Consider the following 27,477-nt stretch of genomic DNA (forward strand, 5'->3'; position numbering starts at 1 on the left):
CCAACAATATAGGATAAGGAAAGGACTGGAGGGAAAAAAGGCACCCAGGGCCACTAGATGAAAAACTGAACAAACAGAAGTAGTTTTATCTGGTACAATTCCAAGGTAGAAAAATGAAGCAGGTAGAACCTGTGTCCCTTCCCTTCCACCAGGAAGTGGTTGTGATATCCGCACATGTAGAATCAGCAGAAAAGAGAACACAGATTCCCAGCTGGAAGGGGAAAGATAAGGCAATGTGCATGGGGGAGCCCAAGAGTGAAGATGGGTCCCTCCACACTCCCCTAAGGTTTCTTTCCCCTTAGCTGGCAGAAGAGACCTGCTGGCAGCTGCCATGCCTTCCTTCCCAGTCCCTGGTTTTGTCTTCTGCATGTTTTCAGGGCAAAGGAGTCCTATGAAAAGGGAGGCAGTAGTTCCTGTACCAGTCCCATTTTAGGCCATCTGCAAGAGAAAAGGCTGGTTAGAACAATCCAACAATTCCTACCACCCAAGTTCTCATTTCTGCTGAAGGTCTCAGGTGCACTTACCAGGGAGGCAGATTACTCTGCTTTCTTTAATTTTTCTTTTCTTGGCACCATTATTTTGTGAACATAAGGCAATATGAATAGGAGGCTCAGGAAGAAAACATGGCCAAGAAAGTAGATAGACTTGTAGACCTGTAGAGAGATGGAGATCATTGAGATTGAGGGTATGATTCAAGTCCTGGTTTTTAGTTCTCCATCCTGACAGGCAGGCCCCCCTCAACTTACTCTGAACCATTTGTCCCAGGTAAAAAGGCAAAAGGCAGTCATAGAATAACCCATGAAAAGCCAATGAATCGTCTGCTGCACTAGGTAGAAGATGGGCTTGAGGGCAGTGATGGATGCCAGCTTGTTCAAGACTGGGCTCTCTGTAATTAAGGTGGCAACCTGGAAGAGACAGGAATGTAAAATCAACACCTGGCCCTCACTGCTACTCACTTTTCCAGTCTAGTGTATGTGTCCCACCTGTCTCTCTACAATAACGATGAGGAACTCCATCTGGAAGCAGATCAGGTAGCCGGAATGCAGCCCATGCCACAGGGCCAAGAAAAGGAGGGATAGGCCCTGGGATACCACTTTGTTCCCAAGGAACTTGAGCCTCTTGAAAAAGTAGCTGGAAACAAAAAGGAAAACATGAGTTCCAGGCAAACCAAGACTTTCTGCAACATCTGTTCCCTCTCATGTCCAAGAATTGGGCTGATTATTAGCTCTTTTGTGCTCCCCATTGATGCTGGCAGGTAGAGGCAGAAGGAACGGGAGTAGGGGGATAAGATAAAATGATTTTCCAGGGTCATTGTTACCCTGTGCTAGAGCAGAGGATGAAGCCAGCTTGATACCCACTGGAGGAAGTCATGCTGCCTCTAATTTCACCCTCCAGGGGCACACAAACATACTCCATTTGTGGCTCAGTTTTCAGGCAAGAAAGATGCAGGATGATGTAATGACACCCCTGCAGTGCACATGTGGTTGCTTACCGAGCCACCCAGGCGTTGGTGTTGATGTTGAAAGAGGCGATGGTGCCGGTGAATCGTGGTGTGGTCTCAAACAGCCACACTTTCATGTTGGCACAAGCGTCCCACAGGGGGTGTCCCTTCTCATCCCAGCCGTTGAAGCCCAGCCCGGTCAGGATGCACACACCTTCCTGAAGGAAAAATTGCGTCACGAGTAAAAGACTAAGTAGAGATGTCTTCTAGTCCCTCCCAGCTCAAGCTTCTTTCCCTGGCCCTCTCCCACTCACCGTGACCAGCCAACAGGTGACGTACTTGTAGAGCACAAACTTGCCCCAAACTAGCATGTAGAGGCATCGGAACCAGAAGGGGCTGTTCTTTGGGAGAGAGGGAAAACACGAGTTAAAGATGCCACTTAACAAACCCACTAGTGTTTGTCCTCTGGACTGACCTGCCCCGTTTGGCGATTTTTTTGTTTGTTTGCTTTTGCTAGTCTCTAATGGTTCAATATAGCTTTATTTCCTCGTTAACAGGAAAGTGGACCACAACTCTTTCCCTTCTTCCACTATTTCCCTGTGTGCCTCTGAGTATGAGTCAGGTTTTCTGTTGGTTAGATGGAGAGCAGAAATTGGGACTTGTCTTTCCCTGTGCCTTCGGATCTCCACAGAAGCTTATCATTAAACACCATCAAGATACAGAAAGGGTGTCAGGAGAACTTCCTTGGAGGGGAGCAGCTGAGCTTTGAACCTGAAGTGGAAGTGGACAAAGTTCTAAGCCCAGTTTGCCCTGGGTACTGAGGTGAGAGGCACCAAGGCAGTGGCAGAGTTATCTTCGAAAGTACAATGTACCCGTCTGGTCTTTGGCTGAGAAAATGAGGTCTGGCTAGCCAGTCACACAGCAATGAAATCCCATGTGGAGAGGACAAGTGGTGGTCTTCAGGTTAACTACTCACTTTGTACTCCTGAGTGAGCAGATAGTCTTCTGTGATGTAGGGACTGAGCAGTGTGTAGCCCACCAGGTAGAAGAGGCCCAAACTCAGACGCTTGAGAGCAGGTAGAATACTGCAGGAGAGAAATAAAGTCACTATATATTTCTAATTTAAAATATGGAGAACCTTAACCATCAATTGGAAGCCTCTTAAGGCTTTCCCCAAGGGCTCAACTGTGAGGAAAGACATTTTCCATAAATGATTTGAATGGACATGAGGTCCTGTGCTAATCTACAGGCATTAGAAAGAGCAGAGTCTTTGTTAAAGGTCTAGCAAAATCCTTGGCTTGGCTCCTAATAAATTACATCTTCCTGATTGATTTTTCTTACTTCAGGGATGCTACTCTTATCTAAAAGACTCAACAAAATAGGATACAACTTTTAAGAATATACTGAAGGAACTCATTAACATTAAGTAGTTAACTATAGCATTCCCCACTTGAATGTAAAGCTGCAAATGTTGGCTTAATTATCCAAGCTGTCAGCAAATGGATAGTTCTAATTATACTCAATCTATTAGTTCAAGGAATGCTTGTTTAAAGAAAAACTTGGAGGGTAGGAGGAAGCATGAGGTGTGGATCTTCATGAGAAGGATAATAATTTGTATAAGATGTGTGAAAAAACATTAGCATTTGATTCACTGGACCTACACAAACCAAGTGGAACATCCTGGCACATCTTTACTAATAGCCTATTTTAACAGTCTAGGGGTTGGGTGATAAAGGCCCATGTTTTCTAGCACTCATTAGGCTTGTCCTAGGAAGATCCCTGTATCAGAAGGGACTGCAATCCTAGAAGGGTAGATCTTGTTAGCCAAGATCTCTGGGGATAAGATTACCTGTTGGGTTTCTTCCCTGGTACATTAGTCATCTGTCCTTGCACCAGCTTCATGTAATTGTTCATGGAGAATTGGGGTCCCACCAAAAAACCCCCATAAAAGTAGGAGAAACCAGCAATTTCCAGGAAGGAAGGGACTCTCAAAATGGCATATTTTTGCTGCTCAACAGACAACGAATTCTGTGCCAAAGGAAAGAGAATGAGTGTTTCAGGAATAGCCTTGTGAGATTCCCCACAACACAGCTTGATCTCCACTCTGCGCCCTATTTCTCTGATTCCAAAGCATTCACTTCAGCAGGGAGATATCCCTTTGTATGTGTGTAATCATGTTTGGGGGAGCTGAACAATAGCCAGCTCTTTTTTTCTTTTCCTCCCAGTTGCCCTGTTGTCAGTGATCTCTGGACTTTTGTCAAGAGCTCGAACCTTGGCAAATAAGATCTGCTGATCCTTTCTCAGGTGCTATCTGGATCAGAGTGATAACCCTGGCTGTGGAGGATTTCCTGCTTCTGGGATTTGGGGTACAAGTTTTGGTAATATTAGCCTTTTCCCCTCCCGCTGGTTGTTTCCTCAGTCTCCCTGTGGAATGTGTATTTACTTACCCAATCTCTCCCTCCATCATAGTAGTCAACAGCCAGACCTGGGCGGAGAGAGAAGGTGGGGTAAAGCGGAGGGGGAGGGGGAAGCACTGAATGTGTCGCTCAAGGACTGTATGTGGGTGGGAAGTGCACAATCCTAAGAAGGTAGGGGAGAAACAATCTCTTGTTGGTTGACAAGGGAGGAGCCTAATATAGGTATAGGAAATGGACATAAAGGATTAAAGCCATTGTCACTTACCGATCAATTTCAAGGTCAAGACGCAGTGTGGCATTGTCCACTTGATGTCATAATTGTCTGTGGCTGTGTAATAGTAACCAGCAAGAAGGTAGGCCTGCCAGAGGGAACAGTAATTAGTTTAACTATCATCTTGGATTTATCTGTTCTTTATCTGTATTTTTATCTTTATCTTATTTGCTCTAGGTCACCCAGTATGTTTGTGACATTAGCGTCTGCTTTTCAGTTTCCCTTACTCTCAGAGCAAGAGCAAAAATGGACTTATCTAGTTACAGAATTCTAGAATGTGCAGTTTCAAGGGGACTCCAGGTCTAGCTCCCTGCCTTCAGGAAAGGGCGACAATTATTGCCCTTTACATCTGAATACCACGCAGCTAATGTAGAAAGAAAAAGAAACCCAGGTCTCCTTCCCAGTGCAATGTACCAGCACAACCTTCTTCCTGAGAACATAAAATGAGAACTGTGGAATGAAACTTACCATTTGGAAGAAGAAGGTGGTCAAGACAGCAGTTATAGTGCGGCCCATCAGCCGAAGAATGAGGAACTGTAGCACCACACATGTCAGAGAGTGGTAGAGCTGGTTTCCTAAATGGAGGTGAGAGAATAGGAATCCTGGAATGAATCTGCAGGGTTCACATCCATCCTGAAAATCTGAATCTGAGAAGCTAATGGGATACAACATCATTCTGATACTGGATTATTGTAGAACACTATTTTTGGTTTCCCATTGGCCATGAGGAATTTAGGCTGGATTGAATGTTATTTAAAGATTGATAGCTAGTTAAAGTATGAGAACTATCCTGTCCAGAGGACCTATTAAAGTGTTTCTACTTTTTAATCTGAAAAACTTTTACATGACTGCAGATATATAGGTATAGAAAATAGGCATACGAGCATATGTAAGCATTTGTTGATAATAAATCATAATTTCACGATCCCCACACTCAGTTATGAGACCCTTTATGTGGTTGGGGAACCACAATTTGCCCAGCAAATAGATCAACCAACTGAGGCACAGTAGGAGGTAACTTGCTAAGCTTGGATTGCTGTTTTCAGGTGTTAGTTCTGCCACTAAATGGTTTGGAATCAAATCCTATTTAAGTCCCTCCTAATACAGATGGAATGATCTTTGGCTTCGGTTGAGGGAAAAACTGAAAATTGGCTGTATTATAATCTAAGGGAGTAGACCTCTCTGAGTGCCACTGATTCACAGTCAAGATTTCTTTAGGGCCAAAGGGGAAATCTAATTTCTATTTCTGTTAATGAGGTAAAGCTGAAGGAAACATTCAGGTTTCTATTTTGGCAAACAGTAGAGGGGGAAAAAAAGGGATGATTAGTCATTTTGAAGCAAAAGGAGGAATCCATATTCTCTTCTACACAAACACTGGGTTTGTCAAGATAATTCTTTATTGTTTTACATAACTTCACATGTGCCTTCTCAATGGCGGGAGGTGGGGGGAAGATGGGGGAAGAGAGAAAAGGAGAATCTGGAACTGGAAAATCAAATGTTTAAAAAATTTGTTTTATATGTAACTGGAAAAAATAAAATATTGAATAAATGAGACTACTTCTTTATCCACCAAAACCTCCTTAAAGTGACTGTGTTTATATTTCTCTTTCATTCCCTAAATTCTTTTTATAAGGTAATATTTTACAAATGAGGACACTATCTTAGTTCTCTCAGATCACTTACCGAAGTTAAAATAGGCAATTGAGAGGCCTGTAACAATGTGGAAGAGATGGATGAGGTAGCAATCCTTGTAGAAAAGGAACTGTCGATAAAACAAGGCAAAGGGGTATCCTGGGAAAGAAGAAGAGATAAAAAGTTTACTATCCCAACTATCCAGGAACCATTCCAAGGTTTTGCTAGGTAAATTTCTCTGGCACAATACTTCTAGTATAGAAGAAAAACATATACAAGTATTGATACTGAGATCAGAAACAAGATGCCAGAAACTAAATTTTAATATAAAAAGTTTTAGCAGGGAAGAATTAATTTTAGAGTGTTATCAACTTGGACCTTGATAAAAGTTTCATGTAGATCCACTTGAGTATCTTAAGGCTGTTCCTTTTTTTTTTTTTTTCTAAATGGTATAATTCCCAAATATGTACCATAACTTTTATCCTAAACATCCTGCTTCAGTCAGTGTTTCATGTATCATGGTAGTATGTCATATTAGTTGTATATGTGAGGGAAAAAAACCCCTAGAAGCAAAACATCCTCCCCCCAGTTCTCCCCCTCAGGCAACTTGCCCAGGGTCACATAGCTAGGAAGTGTTAAGTATTTGAAGTCACATTTGAATTGCAGTCCTCCTTCCTGACTTTAGAGCTGGTGTTCTAGCCACTATACCAACTAGCTGCCTCTTTATTGTTATTTTAAAGAACAAACTATTTCCTACCCAGCTGCATTACTGGACTTCATCATGGTCTCTAGAAGCTTATAATCCTACAATATTGCATCAATCCTGAAAGTCAAATTTATTAATACACTGTCCCCGAGATCACAGAGAGAGTGGACATGGAGATTGCTCCTCCCAAATTCTTCATTTAAGGAGGGTTCCCAGGGCATTCATCTAATTATTTCCCATCCAACTTCATCACGCACCTCCCCTCCCTACTTTCCAGTTTTTTATATGTAGTCTCTGATATTATACTGTGAGCACCTTGGGTGAGGTAATGTCTTTTGTCTTTCTTCACATTCCCAGCACTTAAGTGTGTAGAACATAGTCATTGCTTACTGTTTACTGACCAGAAGAGTAACCTGTATTACCTACAAGCATATTAAAATATGAAGGTCAAGGCATATGGAGCCAATAGCAACTCAGTTCTAACACTCATTTGTATACCATGGTACATCTGCCCTCTAGAGATAGCAGGTAGTAGTTTGTTTTAGGAGTGAGCATTTAAGGAATTATCAAAGATCCTGGTCCTAAGTACTATTAACACTTGGATAATCCATGGAAGTTATCAGTGATCTCACCCAAAGCACGGGCAGCCAAATATGGGAGTCCTTGTAATTTGCATCTATGGTAAATCACAAGCGATTAGATAAATGTAGAGGCAGTAAAGAGAAAGCAGGATAAATGACAACCAATTCTATAATATAGACACCATCAGAGCACCCTTGCCAAGCAAAGCCTAAGGTCGTTTTGGTGAATAAAAGAGTAAGTAAACTTGGACAAATCCAGAAAAGTAACAATAGTGCAGACCAGTTTAGGCACACTGATTGGGAAGGATGCTTACACCATAGATACAGCATAGGGTGTAATAATGCAAGAGAATGTAAATTATAGATGTAAATATATACATGTGTGTACATAAGTAAAATTATAAATAATAAAATTTGTTGTACATCTTTGGAAGTTCTGACTCATTCCACCATTTGGGAGAAAAACTTAGTAAAGATGAAACCTCAATACCCAAGTGGATATACATGAAGTTAGATTTATCTGGGTCAAATCACAGGCATACTCAATAGGGTAAGCAAAGGTAAGATTATAGGAACTTTCAGCAGCTATTGCATAGGCTCCTTGAGGACTTCTAGCTTTATACAAAATCCTACTTTTTGACTCATTGTGACACAAGAGTGCCCTAGCTTCTCAATGGTTACGCTGGTAAGGTCTGTCCAGGCTGAAAAGGTTTCAAATAAGGTCACAGCAACAGGCTGTGTCTATTTTCTAAGAGCTGGCTTGGGTGGGTGTGGAACAACTTATTATTATTAGGTTAATATCTCAGTAGATGATGAATTCCTCTTTGAGCATAATAACGCATGAAACAAAAATAAGAGGTAACTGTGGTCCTGGGTAATCTCTTTGGAGAAAAGGGTTTGAGATCGCTAAGAACTGCCTATCTACAAATGTTAACTGAGATGTTTTAAAAGTGAGGTTCTACTTCTAAATTGATTCACATCAATATTGACACTTACTACAAAAGCAACCAGAAGGATGTTGCAACTAAATGGAATGGTGGCTCACAGTTCTTCCTCAGTCAGCCTTTGTACACATACTATGTGTACAAAAACAAGGAACACCATTTCATTTGATATGGATCATTGCAGTTATTCATGAGAAACATTTGTAAAAAAACCAAAGGGGGAAAATAAAGATTATAAGCTTATTTATTTATTTATTTACGATGAAAAAATGTTTATGTACAGTTGTACAGAATGAAGAGGTAGAGAAATTCTATGAAGAACTAAGATCTTCCAAGTATACTTAAATATTTGTTTTGTTGATTTTTCCTTTTATACCCAGTCTTTCCCCATATGTAAACCACCCTTCAGACAATGAATCCTCTTGTTACAAAAAGTAACAGTTAAGCAAAACCACTCAGCAAAGCAACTGTATCTGACAGTGTAGATAATATTACACACTCCTAAAGGTTCACTTCCCTATTTAAATAGAAATTAATATACTTTAAAACTCAGTGACTTAAATGCAAATATGGGCATGTGGATAAGGTTTATAGATAAGACAGGACATACTTAGATAACAAATACTTTTTTCGTTAAGAAGAGTGGGAAGGTGCTCAGCACAGAATCACAATGAACATTGAGTAATATCTCCTGTCTTTCTCCGTCTCTCTTTCTGACTGTCTTTCCTTTCTCCCCCCAAAAGAAAAAAAAAAAAAACCCAAACCTGATTATATCTCGAAAGGACAGGAAACAATTGCTTTACTGATAAGGGAGTAAAGAAAAAGTTGACAAATTCAGACATCAAGACATTAATTGTATGTGATTATGAAGTCCCCTGTCAACTAGACAAATCCAACCATCCCTTAAAATCTTCATCGGTAAGTGTGTCATAGGCCAGTTATATCTAGCTGGCCCTAATCATGCTGCATTTTTTGCCCTGGTTATTTTCTTGTTATCTGCCCTGCCTGCTGTATTCTTGCCTTCATCTCACTTTCAGATCTGGATTGTAATACAATCAACAACACTATCATCTTTACTAAAATGGCAATCAGCTCTCACATAGATTGACTCACCATTATTTTAACTTCCCAAACCAAAATATCCCTTCCTGGCAACTACTGTCCTATGTATATTGTCTATCTTATTAGAATGTAAACTTGAGGCCAGGTCTTCTTTTTTGTTTTTGCATCCTCAGTATTTATTACAGTGCACTTGGGACTCACAGTCAGGTTTCTTTAGGGCCAAAATGGGGAATCTAACTTCTATTTCTATAATTTCCAACTTCTATTTACTTACTATACTGTACTAAATACTACAGTACACTTGGGACATAAGTGATTAATAGTACTCATTCATTCATTAACTATTTGAAAGATAAGCAAACATCAAGAGGAACACATAATTAGAAAAATGGATTTGTTGAGATTCTTAAAAGAAAATTCCTTTGCAGGCTTCCACGGGACAAAAGAATCACAGACCACAAAACATTAAAAATTATAATCATTAGAGGAAATATGAACAAAAAAGGAAGATCTAAAACATCCTAAATAAAGATTAAGTCAAAGGCTGAACCAAAAAATAAAAATAAAAATATTAAAAAAAAAAAAAGGAAAACATTGATAATTCCCAAACAAGTTTAATTGAAGAGATTTGGTGTGAACAACTGATGGGCACAGCCAATTGAAGCTCTTAATTACCAAGCTCAAGAGATTTGTAAACCTTAGTCTCTCCTACTTTAAAAATTAGGAAGTTTTTCATTGTTCATGAAAGGGCCACACTTAAAATGACAAAATTTATCTGGAGGCTGAAAGTGAAGAATCTTAAGGGAAACAGAAAAAACGTAATAATGAAAGATATGTAGTACTATTAACCCAATCTCAAGCTATGCTATAATAAGGCAGCAAACAAAACTATTTGGTGTTGGTTAAAAAACATGAAAGCTGCTAATTAGGAGAAACTAGGTTAGTCACACAGTAGTCTTGTGTTTCATAAGCCCAAAGATACCAACTTCTGGGCTAAGGATTTTCTAATGACACAAAAATTTACCAGAACAAGAAAGCAGTTGGACACTAATTAGATTTAGACAACATTTTATACTATATACCAACAACAGTAGATAATACATGGCCTAAATATGAAAGCTCATATGAACATTTTTTCAAAAATATTGTGCCATAATCTTTTTTCTGATATTTATTTTATTTTTTGCCTCAATGTTCACTAGTGATTTGGATTTATAATATGCTTTTTCTACTTTACCTTTTCGAATTTGGAAATTAGAGGTATTATGTTTCACAGACTTGTTTTTTTTCTCTTGGAAAATTTTGTAGCATAGGGACTCTTGTTAAATGTGTTACAGAATTTTTTTCATTAATATGCTCAAAAGTATACATTCTTTTTAATGGAGAAACGGGAAGTTTAGACACTTAAAAATGTTAACTTTTAAGGCCATGAAACAAAGTTGCTCATGCCAACTATTGCAATAAGGAAAAGGAAGTTAAAGAAATATACATCGGATCACAACATCATAACTCTAGAGCTGGAAGAGACTTGAGAGATATTTCTGGTTCAACTCCTTCACTTTACAGTTAAGAAAACTGAAACCTATATAAGCTAAGTCACTTAGATAGTAACCATTGACAGAGAAGATTAATGTATCTTTCTAGATTATATGGTTTACTCAGAAATCCTGGATCAACAACAACAACAACAAAAAGAGTCAAGATATTTGCTTCAGCAATTACAGCAGGATAGTGGCAGGATACAAAAAATCATATACTAAAATATTAGGTAATGGTTTGGATTATGGTCCATAAATTAATTTCTGCTACAAAAGTAATAAAGATATTAAAAATACAAAAAATGGGGGAAGAGTTTTATGACGACAGTGCCTAGCACAAAGACTTAAAAATGTAGTGACAAAGTAATGCAGACAGAATCAAACAGAATACACACGTACATCCCCAAACTATAAAAAGGAAGACAATTTTATTTTATTTTTGGTTTTATAATATTTTACTTATTATATATCAAATATTCTCAACTAAAATCCTTTTCAGATGCCTTATAATGACATGGAAATTTGAAGTTTCCAAATTTATATACTTGTTTATAAACAACAGCCACTTATTGCTTTTTGAATTATTATATGAACGCTTGTAGAGCAGAAATCTCACCAGATCCTATGAAGCTGGCAAACATTTTTTTACTTCAATAGTATCTTATTTTTTCAAATACATATAAGGATCATTTTCAACATTCATTCAACATTTATTAGAACTGTGTGTTCTATTTTTTCTTCTTCTCTCCTTTACCTCTCCCCTTTCCAAGACAGCAAGCAATCTAATATAGGTTAAATGTATGCAATGGCAGCAACTTTATTTATGTACTTATTTTTTGCCAGGGCAATTGAGGTTAAGTGACTTGCTTAGGGTCACAAAGCTAGAAGTGCTAAGTGTTTGAAGCCATATTTGAACTCAGATCCTCCTGACTTTAGGACTGGTATGGTGGCAACTTTAAATGACTACAACATTCAGTTTCCACTGTCTAGTTTTTCTTCTAACTTGTAAAGTGTGTACTTTTTTTTTATTTAAACAAATGAAAAAGATTCCATGTACTATATAAATACCTACAATCACTAATATGTTGCCTATGTAACTATTTTGGAGAATTTTATAATATGGGATTTCAACTGGGGAGTATGCTGGGGATTTTTATGAGTAATCTAAACAAAATTTGTTATTAATTTAAAAAAATAACCAAAATTATCATAATCTCTGGTTGAACAGCCAGTATAGTGTATAATTTAAGCTCTATTGTTCTTCACTATTTCTGAATTTTTTTTCTTCCCAAATTGATACTCTTTTGATAGTCTTCTTAATATCAAATTTCTCTACAAAGTACAATGCCTAAGAACCAGTAAAACCACCTAAAAGCAGAATTATCACTGAAACATCAACCTTTCATTTTTGTAGGTTCATGGTTATTAATGGAAAAGGATATGTGCTCTGACTGTGACAGTCTCCTTTTCACACTGCCTGATGTATTGGGCCTGTGTTTGTTGCTTCTTAACACTCTTTGGACTTAAACTGCTAGAGTAATTATGTTTATTGTTCGTTTAGTTCAGGTTTCTATATGCTATTATCACTTCAAAGAAGCCCTCTGATTTTTCTCAGATAGGAATTCTTATCTGTCATTCCTTTTGGTGCATGTCTATCTCACTGCATATGACAAACAAGCATAAAACTATGTAGATAACAGCAGTAGAAGACTTCCGTAGAGATGGACACAAGAGGTTTGTCATCCAGCTTAGCCTATCAACAGCCCACTCAAAAACGGTAACAAAAAAGACCAAAAAAAAAAAAAGGTAAAAAACAAACAAAAAACTCCCCAGAAATTTAAAACTAAAGAAAACTAATTTTTTGAAAAAGCAAATCAAATGAGAAGTAGGGTTGAAACATCATCATTAAAAAAAAGGCTCAAAAAAAGGGCAGAAATATCATGAGGAACCCCATACCCAACAAAAACAGAAACGAAATCTGAATTAGTTCCTCAAAAGAATTGCAACCTATTAACACTATACGAAAGACTGAATTTAAAAAATTATTTGGAGCAATTCCTCTTCTCATTAATTTTCATACCCTTACTAGGACTTGTATCCCTTTTAGGACCTTGCACATAAGCTCAATACAACAAGTTTTGTTGACCACCTAGCCAGTCCTTTCTAGTAAGATTCTATCCAAAATTATTAGGAATATTAACACTTTTAGCATTTTGTAGCCATTTAAATGTCAAAGAACTGCCTAATGGTTCCTGCCATGGTTTCCCCCTACTCCCAATGAAGTCAGCAAAAAAGAAAGAATTCTAACTGGAAATTGAATGGATGCCCATCAACTGGAGAATAGTTAAGTAAATTGTGGCATATGAATGTTATGGAATATTATTGTTCTATAAAAAATGACCAACAGGATGAAGGCTTGAAGAGATTTAACATGTTAAGTGAAATGAACAAAACCAGGAGATTATACACTTCAAAAATACTATATGAGGATCAATTCTGATGGAAGTTGCTATCTTCAACAATGAGAGGATCCAAATCACTTCCATTTGATTAGTAATGAATAGAACCAGCTACACTCAGCGAAAGAACACTGGGAAATGAGTGTGAACCACAACATAGAATTTACACTCTTTCTGTTATAATTTGCTTGCATTTTTGTTTTTCTTCCCAGGTTATTTTTACCTTCTTCTAAATCTGATTTTTCTTGTGCAGCAAAATAACTATAAATATATATACATATATTGTATTTAACATATACTTTAACCTATTTAACATGTATGGGACCACCTGCCATCTAGGAGAGGGGGTGGAGAGAAGGAGGAGAACAGTCCTAGGAACAGAAGTCTTTTGCAAAGGTCAATGTTGAAAAATTACCCATGCATACATTTTGTCAATAAAAAGCTATAACTAAAGAAACTAACTAAATAAATGAATAAAAATTAAAGGAAAAAAAAAGAAAGAATTCTACACATTCTTAAGGAACTACTATTTGAAAGAAAAATAAATGGAAAAGCCACACACAGAAAAAAGATATAGGTGAGAAACTTACAAGCCATTTTATGAAGGCTTATGGAAATTATTTTTACTATATGTCTTTCATGAATTAAAATTTATTTACTTCTCTTTCAAACTCACTTGAGTTCTACTACCAAAACTATTTTAATAGTGCAAAACATGCCTTACTTATTCCTACATTACTTAAGCTGTCAGGACCTAATCAGATTTTCATAAACAAAGGGAAGACAAAGTCTGTAAACTTAAGTTAATGAGTGTGACTTCAATTCCTGAAAAAAATTCTAGGACATATTATTTAGAGATGCTGACTAAAAATCCATAAGACATTTTTTTGACAGTGTTCCAAACTAGTAGTTCAGAAGAATGCAATATATGTTTGTCCTAAATTTTAGCTATTATTTGATATAAAGTCTCTTTGTGGAAAAAGCAAGAGAGATGTGGATTAGATGATAGTACAAGATTTAGAGCTGGGTGAACAACTGGACCAAGAGTCTGGTCCTTAATATTAACCTGAAAGGAGGTCTTTTGTGGAGTGCCACAGGGATCTGTTCTTGCCGCTGACCTGATCAACAGTTTTATAAATTATCTGAATAAAGAGCATGATTACCATATTTTCACACGACACAAAATTGGAAAGGATAGGAGTTCCTTAGGCCATTCCCCTTTTCCTTAACCAATCTCTTCCTCTAGCTTCCACACCCAGTTGACCCCAATCGTTTGCTACTTAAATATTTCCCATTAATCTCACAAAGTTGCTAGGAACTTTGGAGATTATTAAGTTCAAACCAGACTCATACAACTCTATCTATATCATATTTGATAAATGGTCATTCTTTTTTCCACTAGGACAGGTTTTATCATGTTAGAAAGGCTTCTAAGTATGACCCTACTAACTGCTTTCTAAAAACCAGTTTAATTTAGTATTGAGAGGCTCAACATTAGTAAGCTTGTCACTAGGCAATAAATTTTTGGTCACAGTATCTCATGAAACAACAAAAAAATACAAAATAGCCTCAGTTTTATGCAATGATGTCCTTCCTTTTTTCTACTGACAGGGACAGAGTGAAAGGAAAGGGGCAAAGGCTACTAAGACTCACAGTGACTGAGCTTCTAAACTTTGTATCTTTTCCACTGCTAACACGTGTTCTGAAATGTACACCATAGGTATATACTATTTGTCAAATGAGTGCTTAGTTTATGTCAAACCATTCTATACACTTTCCCCAAAATATGTCCTCAGTAAAACTCTATGGAATCTACCTCAAGCTTCTATGGCTATTCATGTCAGCATCTGGGTGAAAAGAAAGAAGCTGCCAAGTGAGAGATTTGGAATAGATAAATATTTTAACTCAAAAACCCTATGATTTGAGAAAAGCAGCATGGCATAGGAGAGAGTTAAGACTTGGAGCCCCAAAATCCTGAACTCTAATCCTGCTACACTACTACTAACAGTATGATCATGAGCAAGTCACTAAATCTCTAAGAGCATCAATTTTCTTATCTATAATAGGATAATAATATCCATCTCAATATTACTGTAAGGCTAAGATGAGATATAGAGCATATTACATCCTCAAAAGGATATGAATATTACTTTATGCTGACCCTGTCATTCCAGGTTTATTTATTTTATTCTCTTTTCCTTTGGACTTAATTTCTGACTAACCATAATACTAAAGCCTCCCTCTTTACAATCTGCTTCATCCATCTGTGTAGAGGTATACTTCTACCTCAAAGTAGGTTATAATTCCAAGCTCAGGGACTTTTTTTCCTGATCCCTAACAAATGAAAGTATATAAAAATAATTCCTCAAAATCTGTTACAGCACAATACGCAAACCTCTCTGCCCTCAACACATCTTATCTCCTATTATCCTTAAAGACATACATATCTTATCATAGTCACTAGATTGGTAAGCTTCTTGAGAGCAAGGACAGTGTTCATTTTATTACATTCATGGTCTATCACAGTGCCTTAAAATTAGTATGCAAGCATTCTCTAATTGATAAACGTTCAGAGATATGAACAAAAATTAAAGCCATTTAGAATCATAGAAAAAATGCTCTAAATCACTATTGATGAGAGAAATGCAAATTGAGACAACTGAGGTACCACTTCACAAAATCCCTCAGATTGATTAAGATGACAAGAAAAGACAATGAAAAATATTGGAGGAAATATGGGAAAACAGGGCCCTAATAAATTGTTGGTGGAGCTGTGAAATGATACATTCTTTCTGGAGAGCAATTTTATGCCAAAAGATTATAAAACCGTGCATACCCTTTGATTCAGCAGTGTCTTACTGGGTCTGTATTGCAAAGAGATCATAAAAAAGGGAGAAGAACCCATAAGAACAAAAAAATCTTTGTAGCAGTCCTTCTTATAGTGGCAAGGAACTGAAAATTGAGTAGATGCTCATCAGTTGGGGAATAGCTGAATAATTATAACATATTAAGATAATGGAACATTATTGTTTTATAAAAAATAACCAGGCCGATTTCAGAAAAATCTGGAAAGACTTTTAACACGGACTGATGCTAAATGAAGTGAGCAGAATCAAGAGAACATTTTATATAGCAACAAGATTATGTGATGATCAACTGTGATGAATTTGACTCTTTTCAACAATAGATGATTCAAGGTAATTCCAATAAACTTGTGATGGAAACAGCCATTTGCATCCAGATAGAGAACTGTGGTGACCAAATGTGGATCAAAGCATATTAATTTCACCTTTTTTAGTCGTAGTGTTTACTTTGTTTGTGTTTTTTTTCTTTCTTGTCAATTTTTTCCCCCTTTGAATCTGATTTTTCATGCACAGTATGATGAATATGGAAGTTTATGTATAAGAATTGCACATGTTTAACCTATTGTTTTCTATCTGGAGGGTGCAGAGGGAGAGACAGGAAAATTTGGAACATAAGGTTTTGCAAAAGTGAATACTGAAAACTATTTTTATGCATTTAAAATTTTTTAAAAAAATACTATTAACTAAAAAAAATTAGGCAAATCAATTCAACAAACATTTATCAAACTAAGTATGTACAAAACACTATTAGGGGCTGCAAAACCAAAAGATTTCTCATCTTTTAAATCTCATCATTAAATGATCCTGTCCTTAAAAAGCTTACATTCCAACTTGTATCCAGATAAATATATGGCAATTTCAGGAAAGAAAGAAAACACTAATAGCTGGGGATTAGTTCCTACCCTAGAGGGTGGTACTTGATATGAAATCTTAAAAGGAAGCTGGACATTTGAAAAAGTTAAGGTGAGTAAGTGAACAGGGAGGGCATCTTTACAACAGGAACAGAATCAATGATAAAAAGGCATGAAGATAAGATATGGATTAATGAGTCTAGGAGACATGAACTTCAATGGCCAGTTGGGTCAGACCAACCTCAAGGGGAGAAATAGGAAATAAATCTGAAAACACAAGCAGGAGCCAAATTTTGGAGGATTTATGAATGTATGAAAAACAGAACTTTAACCATAAGGATATTGATACCTCCACCTTCCATAAACCTATAAGTGACCAGGTTATGAAGAAATAGAAATGCCAAACAGGAGTTTAGGGGTGGGGAGGAGGAAATCAATTTTGCAATTTAGCAAAATTATTTTTTGCAAGCATGAAAGATGAGTGGGGAAGAGCCTGAATGCATAGACCAAAGGAATCTACTACATTTGAATGCACAAAAAACCCCAACCTTGTTAACTCCTTTATTTGTTTCTGTAAAGAAACAGCTGTATTACACTTCCACTTAGTTTCAATTTTCCTTTGGTTTCATTTATAGAAAGTATTTCAGAATTGATACGACCCAGTTGTTCCAGTTGAACCACTTGTTCACTGCTCTAGGGGACTAACAGTCTGGCTAATTTGTATACTATGTCTAAGACCGGCTTGTCTCTTGATATACTGATCTCCTTTCTTCTGTTCTGCCAGAATCATTCCAAAACCAAAGAGAAGCATAGGATCATGGGCAATTTTGTATTTTTTCTTTGTTTCAAGATGGTCAAAGTACTCTATTAAGAGGTCAGCCTACTGATAAGTGTCTCTATACTTGACCATTCTGGCCTCAGAAAGCAGACAGTCTGGTGCCAAAATTACAATCTTTCCAGTAAGGTAAGACCTGCGAGAACTCACAGCATGTTGACATTGCCTTTAGGAAATTAGATTTCCCTTCCACGCCATGAGGAAGCATTCGAAGAAGATTTTGTATCAGCCAAGTAGATGTCCACTTTATTCCCAACCCATTTTCTCTTTATTCTGAAGGGACTTTTTTAGTATAGAGCTGTTCAATGAAATGCCTTTCAGATTTTTAAAGTTCTATTGCTGAGGATTTTATAACATTGGATACAGAGAAAAATAAGTAACTGGAAAAACAATGCTTAAACAGGAAGCTTTAGAAACTGATGAAACTTGTGGCTGTGAATGTACAGGAAAGATAAAAAAATGTAGAAGTTAGCATCCAGCAGCAGAACCTTTTCAGATGCTTGCTATATAACCAAACCAGAAATCCCATTTATCAACTTCTTTTTTAACTACTTGTCAGGTGAACCTAGCCCTTTAAAAAAATCGATGTAAAATTTTTCTGAATACCATGTAACAATCCCCTCGTCTATAAAGTACCCACCACGAATGAAATGTTTTAGATTCAAAGATAAAATAAAATTCTAGTCTCTTCCCTCATGGAACATATAAGGACATAAAGGTAGGGATGATAGTGAAAGAGTTGGGGACAGGATAAGTAACACTTTTCTGTACCAGGAACTGCTAAATACTAGGAATAAAATGATAAAATTAAAACAGACCTAATCCTCAAGGAACTTATAATCTGTTTGGGAGAAACATGCAATGCAGATATAAATATACACAAAATAGATACAAGATGATTTTTTAGGAGGGCATTATCACAGGGCCGGGCTGAGGGAGAAGGGGAAAGGAGAAGGAAGGGAAGGAAAGGCAAGGAGAAAATGGGGAACCATAGCTACTAAGTGCATTTTTCTTACTCTCAGCTCATGTTCTTTCCATTCTAACATGCTGGCTCTCCATGTGAGATTTCCTTAGATCTTCTAGATCTGGTGTGACAGGAAGGCGGCTGGTTAGAGACTTTTGAGGTCACTGACCAACCCCTCCAATACAGTAAGTACCGAGCAGACAATGGAGCAGAAAGTGGGGCAGCTGATGTTCCTGGTGGTTCTAAGGGAGAATGAGGTTGAGGAGCAGGAGGCAGGTGCAAATTTGGCAACAAGGGCAACTGATGAGAAAGCTTTTAGAGGAAAGGAGGCAGAAAGAAAAAAAATAACAACAGAAAAAGAACTTGGAGACATTTAGCCCAGAGGCCACCCTGCGTCAAGGTCAGGGTCTTTGGGCATTCATGGCATTGGCCCAGAAGGTAAAAGCTAGTGAGTCTTAATACTGGATCATGGGGATGGTCCAGAAACCCAGTGGATGAGGGCTGAGTAGTACAAAAACTTTCCAGCGAAGGATATAACCCTGGCAATGTCGACAGGGCAGTAGAAGCCAAAAAAGAGTTGGTGTAAAACCAGCTGAAATGACTTCTGGTAGGTGGGAATTGTGTACATGAGATCCTGGTGGCAGATTAAATATAATAAAACAGATTAATGTGAAATAGTAAAGGAGAGCTAGAAAAATATGCTAAATAATATACAAGGGAGAGAACTCTTTCAACTGGGACATGTCGTAGGGAAAGAGGAAAGGCTGGCATGTGAGCTGAGCCTATAAAGGGAAGGACTTTTGAAAGTTAGAAAAGAGGTATACATTCAAGTCATGGGGGAAGGGCTGCAGGCCAAAGCACTTTCTAAGTTTGGGAAAACAAAAATTAGGTCCAGTTTGTCAGATACACAGGATGTATAAAGGAATAATGCAAAATGAAGCTGTGAGGCTAAACTAGAGGTAGACTGCTATGGGCCTTTTATAGCAAATTTTAAAGAGCTGGTGTTTTATCTGGGGGAAGCAAGGAGGTGATGTGGTCATGGCTGAGTTTTAGGAAGATTATTTTGGTTAGATGTGTAAAGGAAGACTGGAAGAATGTCTCAACAGATGGTGCTGTATTAGTGTGATTGATTACTGTTCAATAAGAAATGACGAATATGAAGACTATAACTGATGAGGAACTAAAAAAACAGAACCCAAAACCTAAGATACGGGATAATTACAATAATGTAAGTGAAGGTAGCAGCAAAAAACCCCTCTCTAAACAGAATTCAAGTCAAATACAATGATGAATGTTGGTTGATCAGATGACTGATGTTGGAACATCTACCTTTCAGAAGATAGGTGAAAGAACATTAAAGTAGAATATCAAATAAAGGACCATAGTAGTGGTCATTTTTTGCTTAACTGTTGCTTTTGTTATGGTGGGAATAATTACTGGAAAATGAAATGTATAAACATTCTTAAAAATTAGTAATTAAAAAAAGAGGAGAGACTAACATCTGGCAGCTATAGTAGGAGTATAGATGAATGATGATAGCCTGAAATAGGGTGGAGAAAGCAGATATTAGAAACATTTATTTGTACTGGATTCAGTCATCATGAGTTAATTACTTCTAGTAGCAGTCAGTTCAGAGAAGGCAGGGTGGATAGGGTGGCAATTTAGGATACATTAGCAGAGTTTGAATAGCAGAAAGACAGGCGGGACCAAGGGTTTTGGTTAATATTGTATTAAACTGATTAGCTCTAGGGTCCAGACTTTAAAAAAAAAAAAAAAAAAAAAGAATGGGAAGTTAGGCTAGGAAAATAGTGGGAAAAGTCAGGGTAAAGACTAAGAGGTTTAGGAAAGGATTACAAATAGGAGGCATGGAAAACTGGGAATTTGAAATTTCTGTAGAGAAGTGTAAGACATCAAGAATTTGAAAATAGATCTGGTTAGCCTAAAGGTATTCCTTCTGTTTTTGGTTGAAGTAGGGAGGAGACAGAGAACATGTGTTTTAGAAGTTGAGGAACTAGAAGGCTAGGATTTTTGAGGGCTCATCAACTCTATTATAGAAGACAAAGATTGGGCTTAGTGGTTGGGATGTACAGTGAGCCAAGTACAGCATGGATTTGTTTCCTAAGGAGCCTAACATGATTGCAGTCCAAAAAAAACTGCAAGTTGTAACTGGGCACAAGAAGATTTCCTTTAAAGGTCATTAATTTGTGTGATGTGAATTCAGTAAGCTATAATTGCAGTTTCTGGTATGTTATCTGCTAAATCATAGCTCTGGGCCAAGAAGAGTACTACAGGAAAGCTACTATGCTAAACCAGGCGACCAGAGCTCAGAATAGAAACCGGGAGGTCTTCACATGCTAGTTCCATAATAACATTCGAAAGACTTAAAAAGGGGGATATTCTAGAAAGCATTTATTTTTAGATTAACCCCCTCCCCCCAAGCTAAGAGTCCAGACCAAAAATCCAGTCTAGGATGAGCTAATTTTAATCTTTTTTTGGAGCAATGGCCCTATTTCCAAAGTGTTTTTCATAAAAAGAATGTCTATGTGAGTGTGTACATGAAATTTTGAACTTGGATTCAGGACATGTTGGCATAAATCTGACTGCCTTAGATATTTACTAGTTATGTAATCAGAGGAAAGTAAATCACTTCAGATGCTTCAATTTTCTCATTTGTAAAATGGGTATAAAAACAGTTGTACTATATGCCTCATGGGGCTATAGGAGGGAAAGTGCTCTGCAAACCTTATTACTTTACTTATAAATTCTAGAAATGAGAATTGTTTTGATTTCTATTGCACAGATGCATCAAATACAGTGAGTGAGAAGAGAACTGGCTTCAAAGTCCAGAGGACCTGTGTTCAAGTCCAGCTTCTGTTATGTAATGACGGGAGTTAACTCTCCATGCTTACTCCATACTTTCTGCACCGGGGGACGGATATTCCTTAATGGGAGCTCCCTACTGAAATGAAACCACAGATCTTAATCCTGCCTTACCCTTTTTTCAACCTCTTCAGAAAAGGCATTTTGAAGGTCTGTATAAGTTTTATTAGGACACATTACATAGATAAGGAAATGGAGGTTCAAAGTAAGATGTCTGGCTCAGAGATATGGCTCCAAGTCCAAAGTTCATTCCCCCACCCCACTTTATCTTACCATTAATGATAATATTCATGGAGAACTGTGAATCCTGAGATAAATAGGGTCATCCTATACCAATGGTTCTCAAACTTTTTGGTCTTAGGACTCCTTTACATTCTCAAAAATGATTGAGGACACATATATAACAAAGCTTTTGTTTTTGTGGGTTACATGTATTGATATTTGCCGTAGAAATGAAGACATCTTAGTATTAGTATTATGAAAAGTTTTGAGCTCACAGATTCCCTGAAAATTTTTCAGGACACACAGGTTCTTTTCTCTTCTTTCCTACTACCAACTATTACCCTTACTATTATTACTCTTTACCCCCAAAGATATCCAAGTCTCTTAGAACTGTACAAATATGCAAAACATACAGAAATATAAAATAATACAAGGACTGCCATATCGATACCCTCCCCAAGACTGTCCACCACTAGACTTCTCCCTGGAACATTTGTTTGGAACTAGTCTATATTGTCTTCTTGTATCTCTCCCTGCCTTCATAGAAGTATCAGTTAGCTGTTAGGAGAGTGAAAATAATTCTAAAATAGTCTACACAGTAAGATATTACTAACTGGTAGATCTAAGAGGTACTCTGAACCTAAAATTAATCCCTACATAATAGGTGGTATCAGTCTCCCTTTCTGACTGGAGGTGATGGAAAAGGATACCAAAAAGCTGTACATGGATTTTACATGTATATGTAAAATAGATTTCCATTTTTTCTTCAATACTATATGAAAGAATAAAGAAAAAACTTAGCACCATACTTCTAACTTAACAGTTTGCTAATTGCTAGTCTACACAATGGAATCAAATAAACAATACTTCCTAATGCCTAGGAGAAAGGAAGGGTACCAACACTTGGATCTGTGACCTTTCCCATGTGCACAGTATCTGTCTTTATATGCCTTCGTTCCCACAAAGAAGTATGTTTCTGAACTATAATTTTAATTGTATTACAAAATGGCTACTTATTTATACAAAACAGTTTGATGTGGTATGGGTCTTATTACCTTAACTGGGCCTAAAACACAAAACAGTGATATAGAGGACCAGGGTGTATGCACATATGACTTACTGAAGAACTTGGAACACTGTTGTGTAAAACATGCTGAATAATACTTCCATGATAACTGAGAGTGAAAGGATAAGAAAAAAGTGATATAACCACAAAGATAAGAACTGGCCCACCAGAATTACTGGATCATGACTTGAAACAAAGTTCAAAGTGACATGGAAAAAATCCATAGGGGAAATTGGATGTCATACTAAAGGATGATACTAATTTTTAATTAAGGTCACTTGAAAATTTGAATTTATTCAAGATCTCTACTTTAGATTTTGAAAAATTTGCTTTGCTGATACTATTCCTCAGTAATATACTATTTCTTATTAGATCCAGGTCCAAACTCCTCAAGCTGGCATTAAAAGCCTTCTACCATCTGGCTGTACCTTATCAAGCCTTCTTTCCAATGAAACTCTTTACACCCACTCACCAACCCAACCCAATCTATGACTTCATTCATCTCCCCATTCCTCTCAACCAAATAAAATCTTACCTATTCTTCAAAGCCCAGTTTAAGTTCCACCTTTTAAAGTAGTTAATCCAATCCTTACCTCTCACCTCTGAATTTCTCTAGCAGATACACCATACAATTTAGAATTTAATTACATATTGCTTATATTTTTCTCTAGTTTCATGCACATAAACCTTCTCCCACTAAATAGATTCTAAGCTTGTCAGTACAGAAATAATTTCATTTTGTACTCTAGTATAGTCTTCCACCAAAAGCGCTACTCTGATAATTCTCTGGGTGGGGCATGTCAGTTCTTCAAAAAGGATGTCAGCAAAGACCAAGCTGTGGATGTTTCTTGTAAGCTAGAAAGTCTACTGACCCAGCAACTGAGGCCCAGCCCTAGCTAAGTTACATTTCCAAAGGACTGACCACTAGATGATGATTTCTGTTTTGGCTAAGGCAATTCAAAGGTTGCCTACTATCTGCTTCTAAGAGCATCTAGATGAAAGCACAGACTTTTTAAAGAGTGTAATGAGAGGCAGCTAGATGGCTGAGTGGATTGAGAGTGGGCCCATAGTCAGGAAGCCCCTATTCAAATCCAGCCTCAGACACTTACTTCCCGAATGACCAAAAGACAAATCACTTTTTTACCTCTCTGGCCACTGGATTAGAAACTTGCAAACTATTCTAATAACTCTGCCAAGAAAACCCATGGACAAGTAGTGTGAATTATGGTCCATGGAGTTATGAAGAGTGAGATGACACTGAACATATCTGGCATATAAGAACCAGTATATGAGGGCATTCTCCATGCTGCTTAGAGAGTCAAGAATGCTATAGCATTACAAATAGCATAGTATAATAAAAATAGTACTGGCCCTGGGTCAAAGGACCTGAGTTTGAATTAATTTAGGCAAATCATTAACCAATCACTCTGGGTCTCATTTTTATCCTGATTTTATATGAAGGACTTAGATTAGATGACTTTTAAGGTTTGGTTTCACCTTTATATCCCAAGCTAATATAGAATGTAAAAATGTTCTTTAGCAAACAGTCTCAACTACTCAAACAAAATGCTTAAGGATCTGAGATAAACATGAAGAATATTTTGTAGTCCTGTAGAAGGAGCTGTTATTCTTGGTAAAAGAGGCTGGGATTAGGTGACTTTTAAGGTTTGCTTCACCTTTACCATCCTAGGCTAATATATTATGTAAAATGCCCTCTAGTGAACATTCAACTATTCAAACACAAAATGCTTAGGGACCTGAGGCTGACATGAAGAATGTTCTGTAATCTTGTAGAAGGAGCTGATGTTCTTGGTAAAAGAAGGCAATTATAACACAGATTGTGAGTACATGAATGCACCATGTGGACAACCAACATAACTGTCCACACGGCAAAAATCTATGAATCATCTTTAAAGGGAATTGATATTCCCCTCAAAACCAGCAAGTTTTATGCTGTTAGGTGGAAGGGATATATAAAATTACACATAGTATAAAAATAACGGACACTTTGCCAGACTTATTTCATGTGACATACGTGCATGTAGTACACACACAAGTCTAACTGGTCTGATACTAGCTGTTCCTCATATCCAATGAGATTCTATCTTCTGTCCCCAGGCTTCAGCAAAGGCAGTTCCTCTTGCTGGGCACCCTTTGCTTGTGAGCAAATGAGAATTCCTAGATTCTTTCAAGGTCCACCAAGTCAAGCTCAAGTGTCCTTTCTTGAGCAATGAATGTGCTGATTACTTCAGTAGTTATGGCTCTTCCACTACTGAGTTTACTTATCCAAGTACATATTGCATTCCTCTTGCTGCAGTAGAATATAGATAGAAGCTTCAGGTGGCAAGGGTAGCTTTCGCTCTTTTACCTTTCCAGAAGTAGCAGCTAACAATTCAATACACATCCTTAAGGTTCTACTAAGTGCCAATAGTAGGGGATACAAAAAGAGGACAAAGACTAATCCCTGCCCTCAAGGAGTTTACAAACTAGAGGAGATTACATGCAAACATCCATACACAAAGCAGGCTAGGAAATAACAGCAGGAGGGAAAGCACTGGAATTAAGAGAGATCTGGAAGGTTTCCTGAAAGAGGTAGGATTTCAGTTGGGACTTAAAGGGACTTGAAGACTGAGGGGGGTCCTCATCAGCTGAATGGGGTTGAATAGGGAGATGACCACGAGAGGAGTGAGAGACATTAGGGGACACTGCACACAAACCAGTGGGAAGGCTGGGACCAGGGCATAGGGGTCTCCCAGGGAGAGGGTTTGGACAGGCTTGTAGAGAGGCACTGCCCCGAACAGGGTTAAGGCGAGGGGGTGAGGATGGTAGGCACAGGCTCTGCAAGGAACAAGCGAGTTAGGATAAGGCATGGAGGCAGGGGTGGAAAAGGGCATAAGGAGCGCACCAAAGAGGAAGGAAAGGAGAAGAGAGAGTGCAAAGGTCAAGGGGCACCGGCTCTCAGCCAACCTAGAAGAGTGGGGGGTATATGAGGGGGTGGGGGAAGATTCATGCCCCGGAAGTGGCTGGTGTGAATTTTGGGGACGGAGGGAAGAGAGGGAGTGGGAGTGGGGAATGGGGGGAGTCATGGATCGCACGGGACAATTCCCCGGAGAAAGGACGGAGAGGGCGAGGGCGGGGGAAGGCGTGTCCCTCTACATCAGGGCACCTCAGCCCAAGGAAGGAGAGACCCCTTACCTAAGAAGATGGAGATGATGAGCCGCAACGCCTGCTCTGAGGCACCAAGGTACGCCGACAACTTCCCAAGCCACTGTGCCTCGACCCCAGCACGCAGGACCCCGACCACTAGCTGGGCTGTCGTCTCTACGTCCTGATCAGCTGCCGTCGCCATCTTAACTCCGGGCGCCCCCGTGGGACGCCCCCCACCCCACTTCGCGCGCCACGCTTGTGGGCAAGGCGCAACAGCTTCACCTCAACTCCAGCCTGAAGCCCGCCCACAGCGTGGACATTGGTTGTCAGCCCGCCCAGTCGGAAGACATGCGGATTCTTATTGGTCTATGAGACAGAAGGGGAGGGGTTTGATGAAGCTCGGAGGGAAGAAGGCGGTGTTTGGCGTTTGTAAGGCAAAGGTGACTCCAACCAGCCCGTCAACGCGGTAGGCTAGGAGGATGGGGGTGGAGCTTAGAAGAGGGAACTAGAATTTCCATTGGAGGATTCCCAAACCGGCTGAGAAGTGATTTTACGATTCTGTTCCAACTGGTTCGAGGAGGAGTCTTAAGGAAAGGGCGGGACAGGCCGGCTCGTTCTCTGTTCTCCAATTGGCTGAGATCCGAGCAGGCGAGAGTCGGGGAAGGGAGGGGTCATTGATTCTTGGGAAAGAAGGTTACTCTGGGTCGCTTGAGTGAGGGGGTTACTGGGGCACACAAATGGAGAGAGGCTTGTTAGTGTATCGCATGCGCCGCCTAATGGGCATCTTGTGCTTCACTCTCCTTTGAAACGTCTCCCCAGAAAAAAAGAACGCCCCCCGAAGTGATTTTGCATTTGGAAATGCCCACCCCCATCTCTCCAACCTCGTGGCTGGTCTCCAAAGCCGGCTGAAGCTGCAAAGAACCAGCGTGGTGTAGTGCTTAGGGCTCCGGGCGGAGAGTCAGTAACACCTCATTTCCAGACTTGCCTCGCATGAGACCCTGAGCAGTCGGCAGGCATTTGTAAGGGCCGGGCACTGTGTAGGGCTGCGGGCACCAAGAAAGACAAACTGGTTCCTAACCTCAACGGGGACATCTGCACAAGCTGTACCAACGTGATATAAGCAGTAATATAGCCAGAAGTGAGGCAGACAGCATGAATTGGGGATCATCTCTGGGGACTGTTGCTTTTCATTATTGAAGAGCACTATGTCATCAGGGAGGGATTTTAAGTGATGGAGGGCTGTACAAAGTCGCCAGCGTCACTCCTCCCCTCCCCCCAAACCACCTGGGTTCAGTGGCTATCTGTAAGAATTATCTATAGAGATGGCTCTCTCTTTGGGGGTTGTTAATTTCAGCGTTAAGGAGGAATCAGAAAAAACTTGTTGGAGATAGATTTGTAGGGAACCAGGAAAACTGGGAGGTGGAGATGAGGATGGAGAAAATTGCGTGTCTGGGTTTGGGAGTGATGTGTACAGCAAAAATGCCAGAAAGGTAGGCGATTGAGTGAGTGTCTTATTCCAGCAACAACCAGGAGTTCAGTGTTACTGAATTAAACTATATTTATGTTTTTTATATGGGGGGAAGGGAATGTAAGAAAC

At 38.7% G+C, this 27,477-nt stretch overlaps 1 protein-coding gene across 1 annotated transcript; it reads right to left on the reverse strand.

Annotated features, from left to right (window-relative positions):
* Positions 1-58: 58 nt before the first annotated feature.
* Positions 59-26,167, reverse strand: LPCAT3 (lysophosphatidylcholine acyltransferase 3). Its single transcript, XM_051962677.1, has 13 exons — positions 25,929-26,167; positions 5,813-5,920; positions 4,598-4,704; positions 4,124-4,217; positions 3,889-3,926; positions 3,291-3,469; positions 2,418-2,526; positions 1,756-1,842; positions 1,493-1,659; positions 984-1,131; positions 747-905; positions 525-653; positions 59-438 (listed from the first exon to the last, which is right to left on the reverse strand). Exons 1-12 carry the CDS (start codon positions 26,080-26,082, stop codon positions 537-539), a joined length of 1,467 nt encoding a protein of 488 aa, XP_051818637.1. The 5' UTR covers positions 26,083-26,167; the 3' UTR covers positions 59-438; positions 525-536.
* Between the last annotated feature and the right edge of the window lie 1,310 nt (positions 26,168-27,477).

The sequence above is a fragment of the Antechinus flavipes genome, chromosome 5 (genome assembly GCF_016432865.1).
Source record: "Antechinus flavipes isolate AdamAnt ecotype Samford, QLD, Australia chromosome 5, AdamAnt_v2, whole genome shotgun sequence".
NCBI classification, from domain to species: domain Eukaryota; kingdom Metazoa; phylum Chordata; class Mammalia; order Dasyuromorphia; family Dasyuridae; genus Antechinus; species Antechinus flavipes.